At 39.0% G+C, this 21,644-nt stretch overlaps 1 protein-coding gene across 1 annotated transcript in view; it reads right to left on the bottom strand.

Moving 5' to 3' along the window:
* Positions 1-20,511, bottom strand: part of RRAS2 (RAS related 2) — a 72,014-nt gene extending 51,503 nt beyond the window's left edge. The window contains exon 1 of the mRNA XM_080815290.1: positions 20,136-20,511. Coding sequence (XP_080671416.1) covers positions 20,136-20,243 — 108 coding nt within the window. The 5' untranslated portion in view covers positions 20,244-20,511. The remainder of the gene's footprint in view (positions 1-20,135) is intronic.
* Positions 20,512-21,644: the final 1,133 nt, after the last annotated feature.

Here is a 21,644-nt window from a genome sequence, read left to right as displayed (position 1 = left end):
ATCAAAAAAAAAAAAAAAACCCAACCCACCATGAAACCCCCAACATACACCATGAATTCATTTGTAGGTAATCTCCAAAAAATAGAAAAAGATAATTCAAACCTCTAAACTCAGAAACAAGAACATTAATTCCACCTTCCCCAGCCTTCCACCTCTTACCCACCCCATCCCACCTACTTCCTCTTAAGCACACATTATAATCTATAAATCTAAAGGTGCCCTTAAATGACATGTTTTCAATCAATTTCTGTATGAGAATTAGCAACATCTCAGAATACATACTTTCGCGCTGAAAAACACAGAGTGTCTTTTCTCACTCCCATTTTACCTCTCCAAAAAGCACAAGTACCCAAATAAAGGCAAAGCTTTTTAGATGAATAACCACCAAGAGCATTTTTTCTAATCCCATGATCATCCAAACTTAGAAATAAAATTCCTTTCTTTCACAAGGCCACCAAAAGGGTAAAACATTTTTAAAAATAAATAATCTTACCCCCCCCTAAAATTATCAACTCCTGAAGAAACATGTTCTCAGACCAAAAGTTATCCATTCTATAAATGAGCCAAAAACGTCATCAGTATAGTACAGAGCACAGGTCTAGTATATATAAACTCTAGATGGTCTTTTAATCCTTAGTCACACCTACCTAAAACCACATTATGTGAGCAATCATTCTGTGTATCTACAAATAGTATTAAGAATTTCTGACGGGAAAAGTTAAAGTATCACTTCTTCATACAAGAAATGTAAGGCAAAATTAATCACCAGTTCCTGTAACCAATATGCAATGAGAGGCAGTGCTTTGGAAAATGTTCAAAAATGGTGTAGAATACTTTTAGAAGCAAATCACAAAACATTTATACAAACACATCCACACAAAACAGTTTTGTTCACAAATTCAAATATGAACATTTTATTGTAATAAAAATTGTACTCAACCTTTATTTGCTATTTGAATGGCCGGGGGGAAAAAAAATGGTTTCCCACCCTGAAGGAAAACCCCTAAAGAACACACTGTGTCTTGTCAACCAAGTCATGATACCTTGAACATCAAATGAAAAGCTAAGTTTCCATTTGACTACCTATTTAAGTCAATTCAGAGTATATTATTGTCCTTCATTAACTATAAAATAACTCAGAAAATGTTTTATGAAGAAAAAATATTAAGAAGATGAATACCTACCACCCAAGTTAGGAAATAAAATATTAGCAACAAGTCTAGAACTTTATCTGTCCCTTGACAATCATATTCCCCCCTCCCCCCCATCCCTACCCCAAGAGGTAATCAATACAGAACCTAAATCTGTGGTTTGTCATTCTCATGCATTTCAACAGTGATATATCCATAAAGGGAATAAACATCTCGACCTTCCGAAGCTGCGTTTACAGAGAGGATGCACTACAAATCTCTGTCCCCACACCAGCTTTCAACAGTGTCTTCATCAACAGTTTTAGTAGAAACCCATCAAGTCATCAAGTGTGCGTCTGATGAAACCTCATTTACTCTTTCCCTCTCCCTCTCCCCAAATTCAGTGCCACCCCCCCACCCCCCCCCACCACCACCGATTCATACTGGTAACAGTCAGGCAACAGAATTTCATCCATTAAATGAGAATGTATCACTCCTTTCAGTTCCCCTCTAGTAGGTGTTGGGATTCTTGTTCCAATTCGTAGTCTACAGTAAGAAGACTGATGTGTTTTAGGAGTTGGGAAAACCAATCTCAGCTTCACTGCTTACTTGGTTAGAGAACCTTGGGTAAATTGCTCCCTCCCAAACCTCCATCTCCTCTTCTATAGGATGGAAATAACAATGACCATGATCACCACCTTGCCATCATAAAGGGTCGTTGCTGGTATTAAAAGAAAGCCATATACATAAAAAGTCTCTGAAAACGATAGTATTACACAAATGCAAACATCATAAAACATAAGTATTACTAGGTACTATAAAAACTCTTGAGAATAATTTTAAAAAGCTAGAATGTGGCCAAGTAATTTTTATAATTCAATAAATGCTTTTACTACAGAACTTAAGTATTAACAATGCTGAAATAACACAACTCTTTGTCTATTTATAATGAAATTAACCTCTACAACTAAATAATTTGCTCTAAATTCCACAATGTATCAAGATTCCCACTTCTTAGAAATTATGATATAATAATTAGAAACTCTATAAAACCCCCCAAAAATATTACACATAAATCATGTTTTTAAATGTAATGAACAGTATTGGACCAAACAGGTTTTTTCTTATTTTTTAAGCAATTTAGAAAACTCCATGGAATGACAGGATTTATTTATTAACTATTGTGGGAATGAGTTCCCTACCCCACGAAAAAAGAATATCACACTCTTGTCTTCCAGCTTGGGAAGAGGCATTATCAATGCAGGTATGAAGAATATCATGACCCCCATCAAAGTAAGGGCAGTTCTATTATTATCAAAGCAATGAGACATTTATATATTATACAGAAAGACATATGGGGACACCTGGGTGGCTCAATCGGTTAAGTGTCCGTTTTCCGCTCAGGTCATGATCCCAGGGCCCTGGGATCATCAGGCCCCTTTGCTCAGCAGGGAGCCCGCTTCTCCTTCTGCCTGCCACTCCCCCTGCTTGTGCACTCGCTCTGTCTCCCCCGCTGACAAATAAATAAATAAAATCTTAAAAAAAAAAAAAGTATGAAGACAACTTCTTAAAAATCTTAGGGAAACAAGACCAAACAAGATAAAACCACCTAATTAATTTTTAAAAAACTTATAAAGTCATGTGTCAAAGGCCTGTGGAATCTCAAAGGACACTAAGAAATAATCTAATCTATTTCAGAACATCCATTTCACAGATGAAGAAACCAAGGCCAACAAAATATAATATAGATCCTTTCACTGAATAAAGAAAATGTAGTTTAACTGGGGGCTTCTGCCCCTAAAGCAAATGTGACCAGAAATCAAGCATTCTTTAAGGAGATTAAAAAAAATCCTTGTCACAAAATGTAAAATGGAGACAGCAAGTATAAGAATAAAGACGAAGAAGACAGTTAGGAAAAGATGAAGGAAGGACAAGAGCTGAGCAATGAGAAAGAGACACAACCTCAAAGGCTCAAAAATAACTAGTTATTAACCTGGCCTTGGTATCTCTACCAACAAGATATTTATTAATCACAAAGGGAACAGCCATCACTTTTCAGTGATTAACTAAGCAATCAGATTCCACACCAGTATTGGGCAAAACAGACAATATATGCCCCCCAATATGAGGTACCAGAGGAAGACTTTTCCTTTATACCTCTGCCAAAGCTACACAATTTGATTCTAATAAGAAAATATCAGACAACCCAAATTGTGGACTATTTTACAAATAACTTTAAGACTAAAAAAAATGAAAAATAAGTGCAATGTGCAATCCTGGATTGGATCCTAGATCAAAAAAATTTTTCTTTTGTTGGAAGGATATTACTGGAAGAACTAAGCTTAAATAATATATGTTAGATAATAGTATTACAAGTTCCTGATTTTGGTAACTGTACTAAGGCTGTATTAAAGACTCTTTTTTGTTCTTCAGGAAAAACACTAAAGGGACATTACTTCCACAACTTACTCTCAGAAAGTTCACTCCAAAAATGTACAGGATACTACGGGAGAGGCACCTACTCCAATCTGGATATTCCCTGGGGAAAGGCTTGCTGGAGATGAACCCTGAGTCACATCTAGAAAGATGACTAAGAATGAGTCAGATAGAAGGGCATACTTGGTAAAGGACAGAGGTTCCGAAGAGTCGTGGATGTGCACTTCACACAGATTGTGACTAAGTGTGATGAGACTGTGTTTCTCCAGACATAATATGCTGTGTAAGAGCAGGAATTTCAAGTAAGTATGCCCAGGTGCCTGGGGGCTGCCAGGTCTGGAGAGAGCAGCAGTCAAGGCAGCACGCGCAGGAGTAATGGGACATGGATCACAAGGAGGCAGGGGAGCAGAAAGGGCAGCAAGGTGATACTTTAAACCAAATTTTACTCCCTATTCAATCCCAGCTCTTCTAATTTCAACTAAATGGAGAGTGCTACAGGAACCTAACCTTTTTTTAAAAATGGGAGGGGGACCTCAAAGACTTATTAAGGTAACTAATCAAATAAAAGTATTTTATTTGGACAAGGTAGTATAGTGTAGCCCTTAGGACCCATAGGTGCTTTGCACTCAGAAAATACAGCTTCAAGTCACATCTCTGCCATATTGTGGGATCCTGAGCAACATACTTAACTTCTGAGCCTCAGTTTCCATAGCTATAAAAAAAAGAAACAATAAGCTATAAAGATTAAATGAGGCAATGCTGGTAAAGTTTACAGCATGACATCTAACACACAGAATATATTCAGTATACATCAGACATTATCGATACAAAATATTCTGTATAAGTCCCTATTCCTTATTAAAAAACAAAACAAAACAAAACTTGAAACCATATTATAATTTGGTTACTGTATAAGATAGTAAAATGAATTGAATCAAGTCCAACCACTTTATCAAAAACACAAACTAGGGGCACCTGGCTGGCTCAGTCGGAAGAGCACGCAACTGTTGTTCTCAGGGTTTTAAGTTTGAACCCCATGTTGATGTAGAGATTAGGTAAAAATAAAATTGTTTAAAAAAACCCACAAACTAAACTCTACCTATGTAAGTACTATACAAGTTTTATAAACCATATTATGGTTTTTCACCTTACAATTCTGCTGAAACTTATTAATATAAACTCAAGGTTAAAATAAGAAATGAGAGCAGTTTCATTATTTAAATACCAAATATGTATTTGAGGACATTATTTAAGTTTGGTACTTTTTTCAATGTTAACTACTTACAAATAACTACGTACAAATATTTCACAAGTGCAACTTTAGCAAAAAATTATGAATATGACAAGGGTTAAATCTATTATTCATAATCCATTTTAGCACCATTCTAAATAAACAGCTATGGACAGGCATAAAAGTGAGTAAGTCCTTAAAGTAATTAGTAGGATCCAGTTTAAGCAATAAAGTATAGAATATTACAAGGGGTTCCATTTAAAAAAAAAAAAAAGGAATGTGGGGTATTTTGTGACAGGCCAGTAAGACAGCTGGAACAAAGCTGTTGGAGCGACAGCTGTGCACCATGCACTGTTCATCTTAAACCACAAACTAAAGTAACCCATGTCAGACAACTTCATTTGACTAATCAGCTCAGCCAATGGCTCCTTCCTGAAACTGCTACACAGAAATCTAAGTAAATACATAATTTGCAACTAAGAAGAAGAAAAAATATACAAAACATCAGTGTCTTTAAATGTAAAATTAAAAACTGAGCCTCACAATCTAACATTATAACAAAATTTTCCATACTATTTTAACACCTGCTAAAATTATGATCGCAGGACCTATCAGACTTTATAATGGTAAGAAAATAATCCCAAGACCCAACGTTTGATGAAATTTGTATTACTGATATGTAATCTCACCAATTTCTACTCCATTCTTAAGTTTCAACCAAATGATGTGTTTGGCCATATAACACTGCAGCAATTACAGAAACTGTTAAGATTAAGTTATTTGATAATTAAAAGCAGCTAATTCAAAACAAGTTTGGCAGGGAAATTCTATGCCAGTATATGAAAACAATAAATTCATGTAGTACTCAATTAAGCTACTATAACCATTCATTTAAGCATCTGTAAGTCATTATATTATCACAGATCTAGTCCATTGTTCTATATTTCATCTCCATTTTTTCATTCCAAAAACCCATGAACCCTTCTCTAAACTTAAACTCACTCTTTTCTCAGTGAGTAAGATACACATCTGTGTATGCTTGCACACATGCATACACACACATAAGAAGAATTTCCCTACATTACTGACACACCTTAATTTCAAAGACAAAAGGGACAAAAATTACAAATTTCCTGGTCATGTATCGTTTCTACAAGACTTCTAAAATGTTGTATCTATCACAAAATTTCTTTTGCAGTTTGACTCAACTACTTGCTTACTATTCTTTTCCTTTTAGCTAACAAATTGCTGACTGTTGTAATCTCAACCACATGTCATCATTTAACCAAAAACAAGGCATTAAAAGAAAACCCACCAGGAAATAAGACAAAAGTAATAAATCTTAAGACCTTACTCTCAGGCTGTTTTACATTTCCTGAGTCAGAATTTCCGCAAAGAAATTAAAATAGGACTATCTTCTCCAAAGACTATTTTCAATAAAACTGAATGCTATGGATCAACTACTAAAATTTCTAAAACTCAAGATTCAATTAAAATGTACACAGGCTACATATAATCTTTTAACTACAGAGAAACTCTGAAATCCAAAATGAAAAATAGTTCAGTACTTTGTCCTCTTCAGTAATTAGCGACTATGTAACCATAATAGATACAACTCATCTTTCTTAAGACCCCTTTTTCCCCCAACTATTTACTATATCTTAAGACCTAATACTAACAATAAATATTAACTAATATTTTGCTATATGATTACTTCTATGTAACAAAAGTATTCCTGGTCTGTGACTCTCAAAATATAAAATGTACAAACAAATACAACTAAGCGGCAAACGTTCAGGCAAAATACTCCAAATCTATAAAATACTCTACTGGGGTGTGTGGCTCAGTCATTATGCATCTGCTTTCGGCTCAGGTCACGATTTCTGGGCCCTGGGATTGAGCCTTGAGTCAGGCTCCCTGCTCAGCAGGGACTCTGCTTCTCCCTCTGCTTTTCTCCAAGTTTGTGTGTTCTCTCACGCTCACTCGCTTAGTCTCTCTCTCAAAAAAATAAAATCTCTAAATTAAAAATAAATAAATAAATAAAATCCTCTACTAAAATACTTATTTTAGGGGCGCCTGGGTGGCTCAGTGGGTTAAAGCCTCTGCCTTGGGCTCAGGTCATGATCCCATGGTCCTGGGATGGAGCCCCGCATCCGGCTCTCTGCTCAGCAGGGAGCCTGCTTCCTCCTCTCTCTCTGCCTGCTTCTCTGCCTACTTGTGATCTCTGTCTGTCAAATAAATAATAAATAAAATCTTTAAAAAAATAAAATACTTATTTTAAACATTCTAGTGTTTACAGGGTTGAAAACAATGATGCATAAGTGAATCAGACACAGAATGGTTAACTTGTCCAAAGCCATAGTCATATAGTGGCTAAACCAAGATCTAAATAAATCTTGACTCACAAAAAGGAGTCTCTGCACTACCTCAAGCTGTCTTTTCTCAAGTAGGCAGCATGAATTTTTCCAGGTCTAGGAAATCCTTTTAAAAAATAAAAACATGGCAGCTGTGGTGTTTAATTTCACAGACTGCATACGACTATGACAAAAACAACCACAAGGAGTAAGTTTCACAGAAACAACCTCTACTTTTAAAATAATCTCTACATTTATATTCTCAATGCAGGGGAAATAAAAGAATAAAAACAAATTTAACTAAGCCTACATAAAAAATTTTAAGAAAAAATACAAAAAGGATAAAAACAAATTTATCTAGATTATTTCATAAATACATAATCAAATTATACAATAAATGTAAATGGGTTGAATTCCCTACTAAAAGACAAAGACTCTCAAATCTGACTTTTAAAGATCACATTAAGTACTGTTCTCAAAAGCTTACCAGAAAATGATCAAAAAAGAAATGTAAAATATAAATAAAGTAAATGCATACAAACAGAAAAGCAGAAATGGCAACATAATTTCACAGAATCAAAATCAAGGTTAAAGGCCACACAAGATACTACTGAATTTTAATATTTAAAAATATTAAATTCAATATTTTTAATATTTAGTTTTTTAAAAGATTTTATTTATTTATTTGACAGACAGAGATCACAAGCAGGCAGAGAGGCAGGCAGAGAGAGAGAGAGGGAAACAGGCTCCCTGTTGGGCAGGGAGCCCGATGCAGGGCTCGATCCCAGGACCCTGGGATCATGACCTGAGCCCAAGGCAGAGGCTTTAACCCACTGAGCCACCCAGGCGCCCCTTAATATTTAATTTAAATTTTTTTAAAAGATTTTATTTTATTTTTTTTTTATTTGACAGACAGAAATCACAAGTAGGCAGAGAGGCAGGCAGAGAGAGAGGAGGAAGCAGGCTCCCTGCTGAGCAGAGAGCCCAATGCGGGGCTCGATCCCAGGACCCTGGGATCATGACCTGAGCCGAAGGCAGAGGCTTTAACCCGCTGAGCCACCCAGGTGCCCCTTAATATTTAATTTTAAAAGAAAGATTCAATAATAACATTTTATATACAAATGACATAGCATCAAAATAAAGCAAGGTAAGAAATATGAGAAAAAAATAAAATGCAGTCTTTATGGGATATTATAATAAATGTATTTCAGAGTTTCACACATTAGATAAGAAAAAAGGGAAAATACAGAAGATTTGAATAATATAATAAATTCCATTTTAATAGATTTGAATAAAACTTTGCACCTCACAAGCTACAAATGAATACTGTTCTCTCATGTTCTTGGAATATTTACAAAAATTAATGGTATGTTTGGCCATTAAAAATCCTTAATATCCCAAAACAGAATTTACAGGTCATGTTCTTTGACCACAGCCCAAAAAAGCTAGAAATCCACAAAAATCTACTCAATCCTTCATCAAATATTTACTTTAAACATTAAGGAGATATTCAAATTGAAATTAAAATTATCTAAAAATGAAAAGTATAAGATTTCATATCAAAGGAAACCATGCAAAATCAGTCCTATAATGCCTTTCCATAAATCACTAAGGATACTGCAAATATTTTGGAAAATCTCTCACTAAAATTCTTTACAATACCATTAAAAATATACATTATAACATATAAATTATCTAAAGTACTATTGTGAAAAACGATGGCAATCAATCTCATTTTTTTAAAAAAGCACAATACTGAGGGTTGCTGGGGGGGGATGGGGTAGCTGAGTGCTGGACATTAAGAAGGGCACATGACAGGGACGCCTGGGTGGCTCAGTTGGTTGAGCAGCTGCCTTCGGCTCAGGTCATGATCCCAGCGTCCTGGGATCGAGTCCCACATCGGGCTCCTTGCTCGGCGGGGAGCCTGCTTCTCCCTCTGCCTCTGTCTGCCAGTGCTCACTCTCTCTCTCGGTCTCTCTCTCTGACAAATAAATAAATTTAAAAAAAAAAAATAAAAATAAAAAATAAAAAAAAAATAAAAAAAAGAAGGGCACATGACATAATGAGCACTGGGTATTATATAAGACAGAAATCACTGACCTCTACCTCTAAAACTAATAATACATTACATATTAATTGAATTTAAATTTAAAAAGTAAGAGAAAAATTTTTTTTAATTTAAAAAGCAAAAACAAAAAGTTTAGGTATGAAATCATAAAGAGACATCTATACACAATACAATACAAAATAAGCATACTTCAGACTAGACACACACACACACAAGCACACACTAACATTAAAGAAAGGATACTTTTTCTTCTAAGCCATTTCAATTTCTATACCTACAGCAAGAAAAACCTCTGCCTTGATCTTCATTTTACAGCACGCACACACACACACTCACAATCTCCCCAGCCTCTTCAGTGGCTCAATGCAGAAAGCTTAGCCCTGAAGGGTAAATAAATTTGAAAACTATCCCTTTTAACCATCTCTAATTCTCCAAAACTATACCGCTCAGGAAAACCCCAAAATTAACTGCATGTCATAGTGGGCTTAACAGAATTTCACATCAGTTGAAATCCTGCTAACACTCCAAAAATTATCACTCCCTGATATCAACCTGCCTGCCCTTCAGCATCAAAAAAGATTGAGAATCAAAGTCTCCCAAGGCAATTCTGAAAAACAGCCAGTTTTTCACCACCAACACCAGAACAGCTACATTTTTAATACATTTTTAAAAACATATTCTACCACACAAGGACAAACTCCTCCCCTGGAAAAAGTTGTTTCCTTAAATAGTAACAAACTCTAGAAAATAGTTTTGTAGCCTTAAGAAAAAAAAAAGAGAATATTACCATTGGTTAATATCAGACTGAGATATCAAGGGCATTAAATTGGTTTGAGACAGTAATTACATTTCACATCCAGAAAATTTCATAAGTGATACAGAAGGCAAATTTAACAAATTCTCCTAGATGGAGACTGTCTTATTCTTTTTGCTGATTAACTTAACACAATATGGTATGATTTCAGAGAATCAATGCATAAATAGTAAGTATTTCATAAGATGACTGAGAAAATGAATAAAAAGGGAAAAGAAAACCTTCCCAGACCTCAGAGTGTTTCATCATTTTCCAGGGAAAAATGGTGAACAGAGAAAAAGTTCTTCTCATAATAATCATTTCCAATGATGAAAGAAGGTTACAAGTATGCAAGTAAAAAAAAAGTTATTCCTGCAGAATGGAAACTTGAGGCTAGTCAGCCAAATAAAGGTAAAGACATGGAAAACAAAGATATGCCTCCATTATTTTAATATAAAATGTTGGGGCCCAATAATTTTACATCCAACCAAATCATCACTTATCATGTAAAAGTAAGTATCTTAGGTATCATTTCAGTAAAAAGCACTTGAAAGTATTCTCTAAATCACAACTGAAAATAAATCTGTTGATGGGGCGCCTGGATGGCTCAGTGGGCTAAAGCCTCTGCCTTCAGCTCAGGTCATGATCTCAGGGTTCTGGGATCAAGCCCCGCATCGGGTTCTCTGCTCAGTAGGAGCCTGCTTCCCCCTCTCTCTGCCTGCCTTTCTGCCTACTTCTGATCTCTCTCTGTCAAAAAAATAAATAAAGACTTTAAAAAAAAAAAAACTAACTGTTAATAAAGTCTATTATAAGCACTGAAACCAGTTAGAATGATACAAATGGCAAATAAAAGCAATAACCCTTCATAAGAAAGGGATTAATACCATTATTATTTACTATTATAATAGCAAATTAGAATGCAAAAAAAAGAAACTATCTTTTAAAAACACTGCAACACACACTATTGATATCTTTAAATAATGACACGAAATTTGGGAAAAAGATAGGTGCAAAACAGTGCTAAATTCCTCATTTCCCATAACTGGGAACAAAACACTATTATTCTATTTTTTCTAATTAAATATGTTTAAGATTATGAATAATTTTTTAAAGATTTTTATTTACTTGTCAGAGAGAGCACACAAGGAAGGGGATCAGCAGGCAAAGGGAAAAGCAGGTTCCCTGCTGAGCAAGGAGCCCAATGCAGAACTGGATCCCAGGACCCTGAGATCACGACCTGAACGAAAGGCAGACAATTAACCAACTGAGCCACCCAGGTGTCCCAAGATTATGAATGATTTTAAGGTAAATCTGAGTCATAAAAAAGAGAGCGATCGAGCAAGAGAATCTACGATTCAAATCTACCACAGAGCACAGGGGGAAAAATTTTATGAATACAAGATTAGTGCAAAGGGAGGTCACTATGCTAAAGATCATGGCCAAAATCAGTAGTCACCCAACATAAATTTTTCAACCTTTCTCTCAAAAGATACCTGGCTAGAAAATTAGGCAGAAATTTTCTCCTTAAACAGAAACAAAGTTGGTCCCCTTTTTGTCTCAACTTGGTTTCTTTGGGTTTAATTTCATTCAGCACCTAGCTATACTGAAAAAGAAAACCAGATTTTGTTAACATAACTGAGTAAACAAACTGCTTAATATCATTACCTAAAGCAACATCAGAAGCGTTGGTTTCAATCACTTGGTCAAGGTGATGTAAGCCAGGTTTCCCCACTGTGGTTACTATTCTCTCTTGATAATAATATCTCATGGACAGGTACTTTAAAACTATATTACTATCCAGCTACTCTAAAATCCACTAGCTCTAACATCTATTTATGATTCTGACTCAAATCAATTGTTATGATGGCCAAATAGTGATTTCTTAATTCACCATTGCCTCTGAGCTTACCAGATTTCTTAAGGAAGAACTTCATTTCCTCCTTCATTTTTTTATTTATCCCTAAGGATTCACAGACTCCTATTTTATGGATAGTAACCAATTACCATAATTATTTTGTTATACTGTCCCCGAATTAGCCAATGGGAGTCCTTCTGGGTTAGCTGTCTCTTTAACATGTCACCATCATTTTGTTTTTGAGCACTTCCCTACTTTCTGACTCTACATGATACTCCGAGCTCATCTTCTATTTTTCCCTGGCCTAGCCCTGGGATCAGTCATTTCTCTAAGGTTCCTGTTAGTAAATAATGGTACTGAGAAAGCAAGATGGGGCACGAGGTATTTTCACTGCTAATGGGGAGTCGCTGTTTCTTTTTTTTAGATTTTATTTTAGATTTTATTTATTTATTTGACAGAGAGATCACAAGTAAGCAGAGAGGCAGGCAGAAAGAGAAGGAGAAGCAGACTCCCCACCAAGCAGGGAGCCCAACGCAGCGCTCGAGATCATGACGTGAGCCAAAGGCAGAGGCTTAACCCACTGAGCCACCCAGGCGCCCCCAGTCACTATTTCTAGACACTCTTAGCGGAAAGAGCTGGAAAAAAGATGCACAGATGAATGTATGAGTATTCATATGCATCTAGTTCTGCATCTATAATTTTTAAACCATGAATTTATGCCAGTATCTTCAATTACAAACAAGCATCAGAGTTGATGGTAACCTTCCCCCTTTCCACAGTGAGAACAAACAGTGAGAAAGTTGGCTCCCATTTTCCAAAATGTATTTACTTATTTGCTTAATCTTAGTACAGAAAATTATTTCAGGGGCACCTGGGTGGCTCAGTGGGTTAAGCCTCTGCCTTTGGCTCAGGTCATTATCTCCGGGTTCTGGGATCGAGCCCCGCTTTTGGGCTCTCTGCTCAGCAGGGAGCCTGCTTCCCCCCTCTCTCTCTGCCTGCCTCTCTGCCTACTTATGATCTTTCTCTCTGTCAAATAAATAAATAAAATCTTAAAAAAAAATCATTTCAGAATTGAAAACCCATACCTCTGCCACACACACACACACACACAGCCTAATAACTTGAGTTCAATGTTTGTTTCAAGTACTGTCTGTCTTTACCCTGAGGACACAGTCCAAACACCAAGTTCAAAAGTTAGGGTTTTTTTCCCCCTTTGGTGTGGTTATGTTACTCATCTGAAATTAGGTTCAGTTCATTTATTTGTTTGTATTCCACCTTAGGGTGGCCTTTTTCTTCATCACTTGATTGTACTGGTGTCTGCTGTTTATGGACTGAGTATGTGAAACATTAAACATGGTTCCAAAAGTCAGAAAGTATCCTCAGAAAGGTCACCAACCCAATTCTCTCTACCCCTTCCCCCTCATTCCTACCCACTCCCCATGGCTAACCAATCTCATTAATCTCTGCTTTATCCACTCAGTGCTGAAAATACATACTTTCTTATTTACCCTTCTTTCTTACACTGCACATTATACTGTAGATACTTTTGCACTATTTTTCACTCAACAATTTATCCTGGAAAGCACTTTCTATCAGTTCATAGAGAACTTTCTTATTTTTTTAATAGGTACATAATGCTCCACTGGGTAAATGTACCACATTTTATTCAATTCCTCTCCTATTCTGTAAATTGTTTATTTTTTAAATTTCAAACAACGCTGTGAGCTCATACATGTGTATTTTCATACTCGTGGAAGTGTATTTTCAGGGTAAATTCCTAGATCTGGGATTACTAAGTCAAAAGGTAAACACATATACGGTCAAATCTACATCTGTTGTATGTCTCCTGATACAGTGCACTAAGAACAACTCATTATTTCTGTGTTATTCCTGCCCCCCCAAAATGCGTAAGCCAAATTTAACCATGAGGAAACAAACTCATATTGAGGGAACTCTACAAATAACTTACACTCTTCAAAAATGTCAATGTCCTAAAACACAAAGACTAAAAAACTGTTCCAAATTAAAGACATGGAAACGGAATACAGTGCATAATCGGAGATTTTCTTACGCTATAAAGGGCATTATTGGGACAACAGGCAAAATCTGAAAAAGCTCTGCAAGTTAGCTTAGTAATGTATCAATGTTAATATCTGATTTGGGTTGTACACTATGTTTATGTAAGCAAATGACCTTGTATTTAGGAAATATACATGGAGAGACTTAAAAATAAGGGGTCATTATCTTCAATTTACACTCAAATGATTTAAAAAAAAAAAGCATAGATTGGGAAGGTATAAAACGAATATGGTAAAATGTTCGCATCTGGAAAATCTGAGTAAAGTTTTTTATTTTAAAGCAACATTGGATGTTACTTTGACTTTTATATCCATACTTTGACTACTGAACATGTACTTACTTGTATACAAAGCTCTTTCTCCTAGAAAAAAAAATCACCATATGAGGTGATGAGATAAGTTGGCGGGCAATATTAAACTACTAATATATACAAACAACAAATTCTGTGACTGTAATAGTTTTAATTAAACTATAGTTTAATGCTATGTAGCCAATAAACAATCACATTGCTTTTATAAAACACTAAAAACAGAATATAATTTATAAGGTGACAAGGAACTCGTTCTATGTCTCCAGTAGCCTAATTTTAGACAACTTGTATTTCTTTGTTTCTTTCAGAGCCACATATAAAATAAGTGAGTATATAAATCTTTGTCTTTTTCATAAAAGCCTGAGAGCTGTTTCTCTTTACAAGGTAAAAATAAATCAAAGGTCTACCAAGGACATTACTTTAAACTAAGTTTCAATCCCAAACACAGACTCAGCAACTCTGCCCAAAGTAATTCAAGATCAAGGCCTTGCCAGAAGATTCACTATTAACTCCACAATGTCTACTGACAGTGTGAAAGTGTTTTATTCACTATTGCTTTTCAGTAAGGAGGGTATACAGAATGAATACTCTAAAGACACCTCTATTTTTCCTCAGAAGGAAGGAAGGATGGAAGGAAGGAAGGAAGGGAGGGAGGGGAATGGAAGGGAGGGGAAGAAAGGAAGGAAGAAATCTTTGTACAGCATCAGAAAATCTGTTTCAATTTTATGATCAATTACTTTGAAAATGGAACCTTCAGGGGCTCCTAGGTGGCTCAGTCGGTTAAGTGTCCAATTACTAATTTTGGCTTAGGTCATGATCTCAGGGTTGTGAGATCAAGCCCTGTGATGGGCTCCAGGCTCAGGAGGGAGTCCGCTTGAGATTCTCTCTCTCTCCCTCTAATCCCTCCCCCTGCCTAAAAAAAAAAAAAAAAAAAAAAAGGAAAAATTAAAAGGAACTTTTAAAATTAAAAAAGCGACACTGCTTTTTAAAAAATCTCCCTTCAGGGCACCAGTTGTGGCTCAGCTGACTGAGTTCTGCCTTCACCTCAGGTCATGATCCCCAGGTCCTGGGAGGGAGCCCGACTGGGGGGGGGGGAGCTCAGTGGGGAGCCTGATTCTCCCTCTCCCTCTGCCACTGCCCCTGCTTGTGCTCTCTCTCTATCAAATAAATAAATAAAATCTTTGGAAAAAAAAAAGTCTCTCTTTCCACCCAGTCCCCCGTTTTAAAATTACCAGTTTAATTCCTAGCCAAATTAACAACTACTTTCACTTCAAAGTTTGCAAAGACCCACATTTCAGCCTCACAAGTGATTTAAAAATCTCATCCCAGTAGGCAGCTGCCTGTCATCATTACTTTGCCTTCTAATGGTATTATATCAAGGAGAAAAACAGGATTCTTGACCTATTCAACAGAAACGTCCCCACTACACCGCTACAACTTTCCCCATCCCATTAAAGAGAGATGCACACGTTAGAATGAATAAGAAAAATGAGTTTTAAGAGACCTCAGGTTAGAATTTCTCTGCCTCTCCTCTAACAAAAGTGGTCATCCTCTTCCTTGCGTGCCTACCACTTATACGCAGGAGCTATCAGCAGATCCGCTTCTGGTATTACTCAAATAATCTCCAATAAATACCATCATCAGGAGAGGTGCCTTATTTTTCAATACTAAGAATTCATTTGTAAATTACTCTGAAAATGTAAAGCAAGAGATTTGCACACAAAAAGATAAGCCTATAGTTTCAGATACACAGACAGGAGTTATTTTAAGGGACTTAAAATAAGTCTTCAAGATGTTGCAGTAGAGCATCAATTCCGGAACCTAAACTCACGCCCTTCACACGTGGATCAGTTAACTATAACATAATACATGAGTCCTGAAATCTCTTCTAGGATCTCTACCCCAGGAAAAGTCAATGAAAAAGCATTCAGCGAAAGACAAACTCTGAGTAAAAAGCAAGGTCTGAGTCAGGTCCAGACTAACAGGTTGTAAGACTGACTAAAACTCAACACGTGAGCAATCAACTACCCCCTACACACCTCAAAATCTGAAACACTGCTCAATAAAGTCAGGATGCTAAACGAAGCCTAGAAGCTGGGAAACTCCTCTAATTCTGTAAAACACGTGTGTTCTCTTCTGAGAGTTAGCAGGTAAAGCATTAACCCAAAACCCCAATAATTACTCCAAATTTCCCAAAAATCAACTTGCAACTGATAAAAAGAAGTTTCCCCAACTCAAAAAGGGATCAACATTTATCACCTAAAGACCACACAAGAGGGAAATCTGAGGTTGGGGTGGGAGGTAGGGAGTGCTGAAGCCTTAAGAGACCAGATTATGTGTCAAGCAAAAATGAAGAAATCACAAATTTTGTTCTGGAAGAACAAGATAATAATAGCAGCAAATAAAACCAGGTAACAATTATTATTAACTTACTCTGTAGATGGCACTGTGCTGAATGATTTGCCACGTTATTGTATTTATTCCAAAAACCCTAAAGATACTATTAGTCTCCCTTTTCAGAGGAGACTCGGAGAACCCAAGATACTTGAGAAAAGACACATAGCTAGTTAACTAAATAAGAACCCAAAATTTCAAAAGCACAGAGATTTGTTCACCCAAACTCAACATTTTATGGAGAAAAATAAAACTAAAGCCTTGAAAAGACTGAGAGATTAAGAGATTCCCCAGCATCACGTGAGTAGAGAGACCTAGAATCCAGATATGTGAAACTCTCTCCATTTCACTTGGTACAATGTTAAGATCATTTCTTAACTACAATTTACTCATCATTTAGGTATTCTATTTACCAACAAAACTTAAAACATTTTTCAAAAAACTATGAACAATAGAAACATTAACTCCACATATTTTACATTTTTATACAGACACTTTATAATTTGCTAAATTCATTTTTAAAGAGGAAAAGGCACCTCAATTAAGCAATTATTGCCTTAATTTCCTATTTTGCAGCTCTTTATATGCATAGCTCCCAGTACATCTAAGGTTAAAGAAAGTCAAGACTAAAGACAAAGTCGTTTTTCAATTCTCCATTCCCCAATTTACTGTATTTTTTCTGCTCAAGATTATATAAGAGAAAAATATATACTGAACACTAAAAAGTGTCATTTCAGAAGACTTAAAAAGCAAATAAAACCAATTTGTGTCATCCTGATCTCCTACAACAAGAACTGACTTCCACTTGTTAAGATTATTATCCTTCTGCCATCTCCTCTCCAATTACCACTGCTAGACAATCACAGGAGAATGAATTTTAATTTCCCAAGAGTCAGACAATAAATAGTGGTTCTATTAAGTGTAGATGATAAATAGTCACTTTAGCTCCATAGTATAAGATTAATATAACAACAATAATGTCTGCAGAATTTTTATACAGTAGGCATTGTTTTAAGCCCTTGACATAGATCAACTCATTTAATTTTCACCACAAGAGTATGTGGTACTGTGTATTTCCCCAGATTACAGATGGGGAAAATTCAGATACTGAGAGATTAAGTAATTTATCTAAGATTATACATGCAGCAAGTGGCAGAGTTGAGACTCCATCCTGGTGGACTGGCTTCTACCTCTGCAAAAGTCCCCTCAGAGTTAGAGCCTACTGCTCCCTTTCACTGGCTCCAGCTCATCTGCCTCTCCCACTCCCCTCCCTGCCTGCCTTCTCTCTCTCCCAACTAGCATACAACTTCCCCCATACTCACATACTCTCTCCCTACCACCAAGCCTATACAGTACTGTTATCAATTCTTCCCAAACTGACTTTTCCCCAATTCTTAATTCCCTTTGCATTTAAATGTGATACAGAATTATACACATAGACACTTACACTAATAGCCATCATTAACTGAGCACACACTATGTGACACACAACAGTGCTAAGGACATTCCCATAATTCAAAAGATAATAAACAATGTGTGATCCCATCCCTTTTGCTGATGATTAAATGGAGATTCAGGGTAGCTGAATATTCTGGTAGTGTTCTCACAACCAATAAATGACAGAGCAAGATAAACACTTACGTTGACTCAAAGCTCACTTTTTCTCCATGTATACATATGTGTATGTTTCTCATCCATACACGGCTCATTTACTTCTTTCATACCATCTAGGACAGTACTATTCATAAAGGAGGTGTTTCTTTAACAAATGAATTCTAGAGAATCATTTTTTAAAATAGCAATTACTGTTATCTTAGCAGTTTCTAAAACTATTTCCCAAAAACAAAAGGTTCCAATACCTTAATTAAATAACTTACAGATTTAAATACAGATAGTCCCTCCCCCACAAAGGACCCAAGTATGTGTAGTTTAACCTTTCAGGTGACACTTTACTAATACTGGAACCCAGGATTCTTTTCTCACTCCTCACCACCACTGCCAGCCCCTCAAGTACAGTCTCCAAAGAAAGGTTAAGCTATAAACTGTTTTGCTTTGCCATCAGTTAAAATCTCTCTTGGCCCTAGCGAAATAGCAACAAGACAATATCCCTGATTCTGCAGCCTGCTAAACTTAAACCAATCTCACCTCTTACTCCGTGTGTTGTTGTTTTTTTTAAACCCACTTAATGAGCATACTGTAAATGCTCATTACATAAACATCTCTTCCTGGACACAAAGGTTTTAGCAGTAGTTTTTAACCCCTTGAAATATCTTAACAGCAATTATTGCTCATTTAGTCAACGTGAAAAGTAACAGTCACATTTATGTTAACACTACTCTGTATTTTAATGTCACTCTAAACGTTAAGTGAAATGAAACAAGCCATTCATGTATCCCAGCTGATAACGGATGAAACGGAAACCAGAAATCAATTCTTCACCGAGGCATCTTAACAGTATTCTTGATATATTAAGAATATCTTTGTTACTGTTATAAAGGGGTACCTTCGTTCTCTCCCAGCATATGCCACACCTTTTAGGTTGACAAAAGCAGAGAGACATCTGGGTTTCTCATTTTCAAAATCCCCGAAAAGATCACTCGAACCTCTTAACAAGAGCAAATCCTAAGAATGAAGAATTCCACCGCCCTCTTCTTTATCACAAGCTCTGACTTTCGCCTCTAGCAACCAGAGAGCGCTGGGAGTGGAGGAGTGGGTAGTTGGAACAGATACGGAAGGCACGCCCGGGTCGGTCATCTCCTAGCCTGGCCCATCCCAAACTTCACCTTGGCAAAGCGAGAAGCAGGAAGGCACCAGGAATTCCTAGGAAATGGTCTCACCCCTATCGGAGAACATTCTTAACTTCCTCGAAGCCACCATTTCCCTCGGGCATTATCACACACTCCCACCCGGACATATTACCTAAGAGATTACTTAAAAGAAAAGCACAAACACACACAAAGAGAAACACACAGCTCGAAGCGGGCAGCTCGGGCTCAGCGTGCACGGAGAAACCCGCAGACCACGCGGAGCCCCGGCCAAGTTGCCACCGCGATCGCACCGACAGAGCAGGAGGCTGCCGCGGCGGCTGAAAGCCCAGCGCGAGGGGCTGTAGTCCCGCACCCGACGCGCCGAGACCCAGCCGCGGGGCAGGAAGCCCCGCGCGGCGGCTCAGCCTCCCAGGAGGCTCGGCCCCGACCGGAGCGATAAGGTGGATCGGCGCTTCCCACCCTGCCAGCTCCGCCCTCCCGGACACATTCCTGAGAAGCCCGACTCCCCGGACGCCGACCAGGGCGCCGGGCAGGCAGGAGCGCGGCGCCACGGCCGCAGGGCAGGAGGGCAGAGCCCGGCCCGCACCACCGCCCCCCCACTCGCCCCCGGCCCGCGCGGCGCCTCTGGGGCGGGGTCGCGGCAGCCGCCCCGCCACAGGTAGCGCGAGCCCCCGCCCGCCGCCGCCCCGGCGCCCCCGGCAGGCCCGCTCCAGGCACCTGGATGAACTGGATGGTGAGCGCCGACTTGCCCACGCCGCCTCCGCCGACCACCACGAGCCGGTACTTCTCCTGGCCGGAGCCGTCCCGCCAGCCGGCCGCGGCCATGGGGACGCCGCCGAGCCCGCCCGGCCACGCCGAGCCGCCGCCCGCCCTAGGCCCGGCTTCGGAGACGTGTGCGGCCGGCGGGCTGCGGGCGAGCGGCGGGCGGGGGTCCCGGGCGCCGGGAGCTGCCGGGAGGGCCGCTCCGGGCGGCAGCGCGGCGCCCGGGCTGGCCGGGACCCGCCCGAGGCGCGGAGGAGCGGGAGGACCGCAGGGGCCAGGGGCGGCAGCGGCCGGGGGGCGCGCGCTCCTCCACACGTCTCCGCAGCGCCTGCCGAACGCTGCCTCCAGCGCCGCTACAAATGGCCGTCTGGGGGCCGGGCTGCGAGGCTGAGGTGCTGCATATGCATGAGGGGGCGGGGCGGGGCGGGGCCGCGCTGGCCTGGGCTGAGACTCCGGCGCTGACCCCTGGCGGCTCAGACCCCCGCGGACCGGCCCCTGGGGTCCCTCCACAGTGAGAGTGAGTTTAGGGAGCGCGTGAGTGACTGTGAGGGTGTAAGGTGTGGGAGTGAGATTCAGGCGCTGACAGAGGGCGACTCAGACCCCCGTGACCGGACCCCTCCGATCCCTTGACAGTGAGTGTGTGTGTGTGTGTGTGTGTGTGTGTGTGTGTACGCGCGCGTGTACGCGTGTACGCGCGCGCGTGCGCGTGTAGGAGGAGTGGGTGTCAAGTGGGAGCGGGAGGAAGACAGTAGACGGAGTGTGACCATAACTGTGCAATGTCAGGGATTGTCAGGGATTCCGTGGATGAAAAAATACAGTATGTGGAGGCGTTGTGAAAAATAGAGCTGTTGTCATCTTAACTCAGTTTTTGTAGGAGAGTAAATACCCTGTTTTAAGAATACAGATGGTGACCGTGATTGTGTGAAAAATAGTGTGTGACAGTGACTGAGGATCAGAACTGTGTCACAGTAGTTGTGTGTGTGATGGGTTGCAGCGGGGAGGGTGGGGGAGGAACGTGACAGTGACTGAGTGAGCATGGGGAATGTCACAGTGATTGAGGGTGCATGGAGGAGAGTAAATGGGACAGGTTTCATATGTGTCAGGAGAGCATCCTAGTGGCTGCATTTATGTGTGAGAAATATGTGGTCATTGTCTAGAAGAGTATAAGTGAGAGGTTAGTTTGTAATTATGGACACAGTACATACCAGGCACTTACCCAGTGCTAGAGATCCTCTCCTGAACAAAGCCACATCCCTGCCCTCAGAGAACTTATAGTCCAGTGGGGGAGACAGCCAGGACAACGACAAAATTATCAGGCATAATGATAAGCACTGTAACTATTAAGGACCATGCAGCATGTGTGCCCATAGCAGAAGCATTCCCCCGAGAGTTGAGTGGTCAAGGAAGGCTTCCTAAAAGATCTGAAGAATAAATAATAGAGACAGGTGAATAATTAGAAGAAAG

The sequence above is a fragment of the Martes martes genome (genome assembly GCF_963455335.1).
Source record: "Martes martes genome assembly, chromosome: 10".
Taxonomy (NCBI): domain Eukaryota; kingdom Metazoa; phylum Chordata; class Mammalia; order Carnivora; family Mustelidae; genus Martes; species Martes martes.
This window is presented reverse-complemented; position numbering and strand designations above follow the sequence as displayed.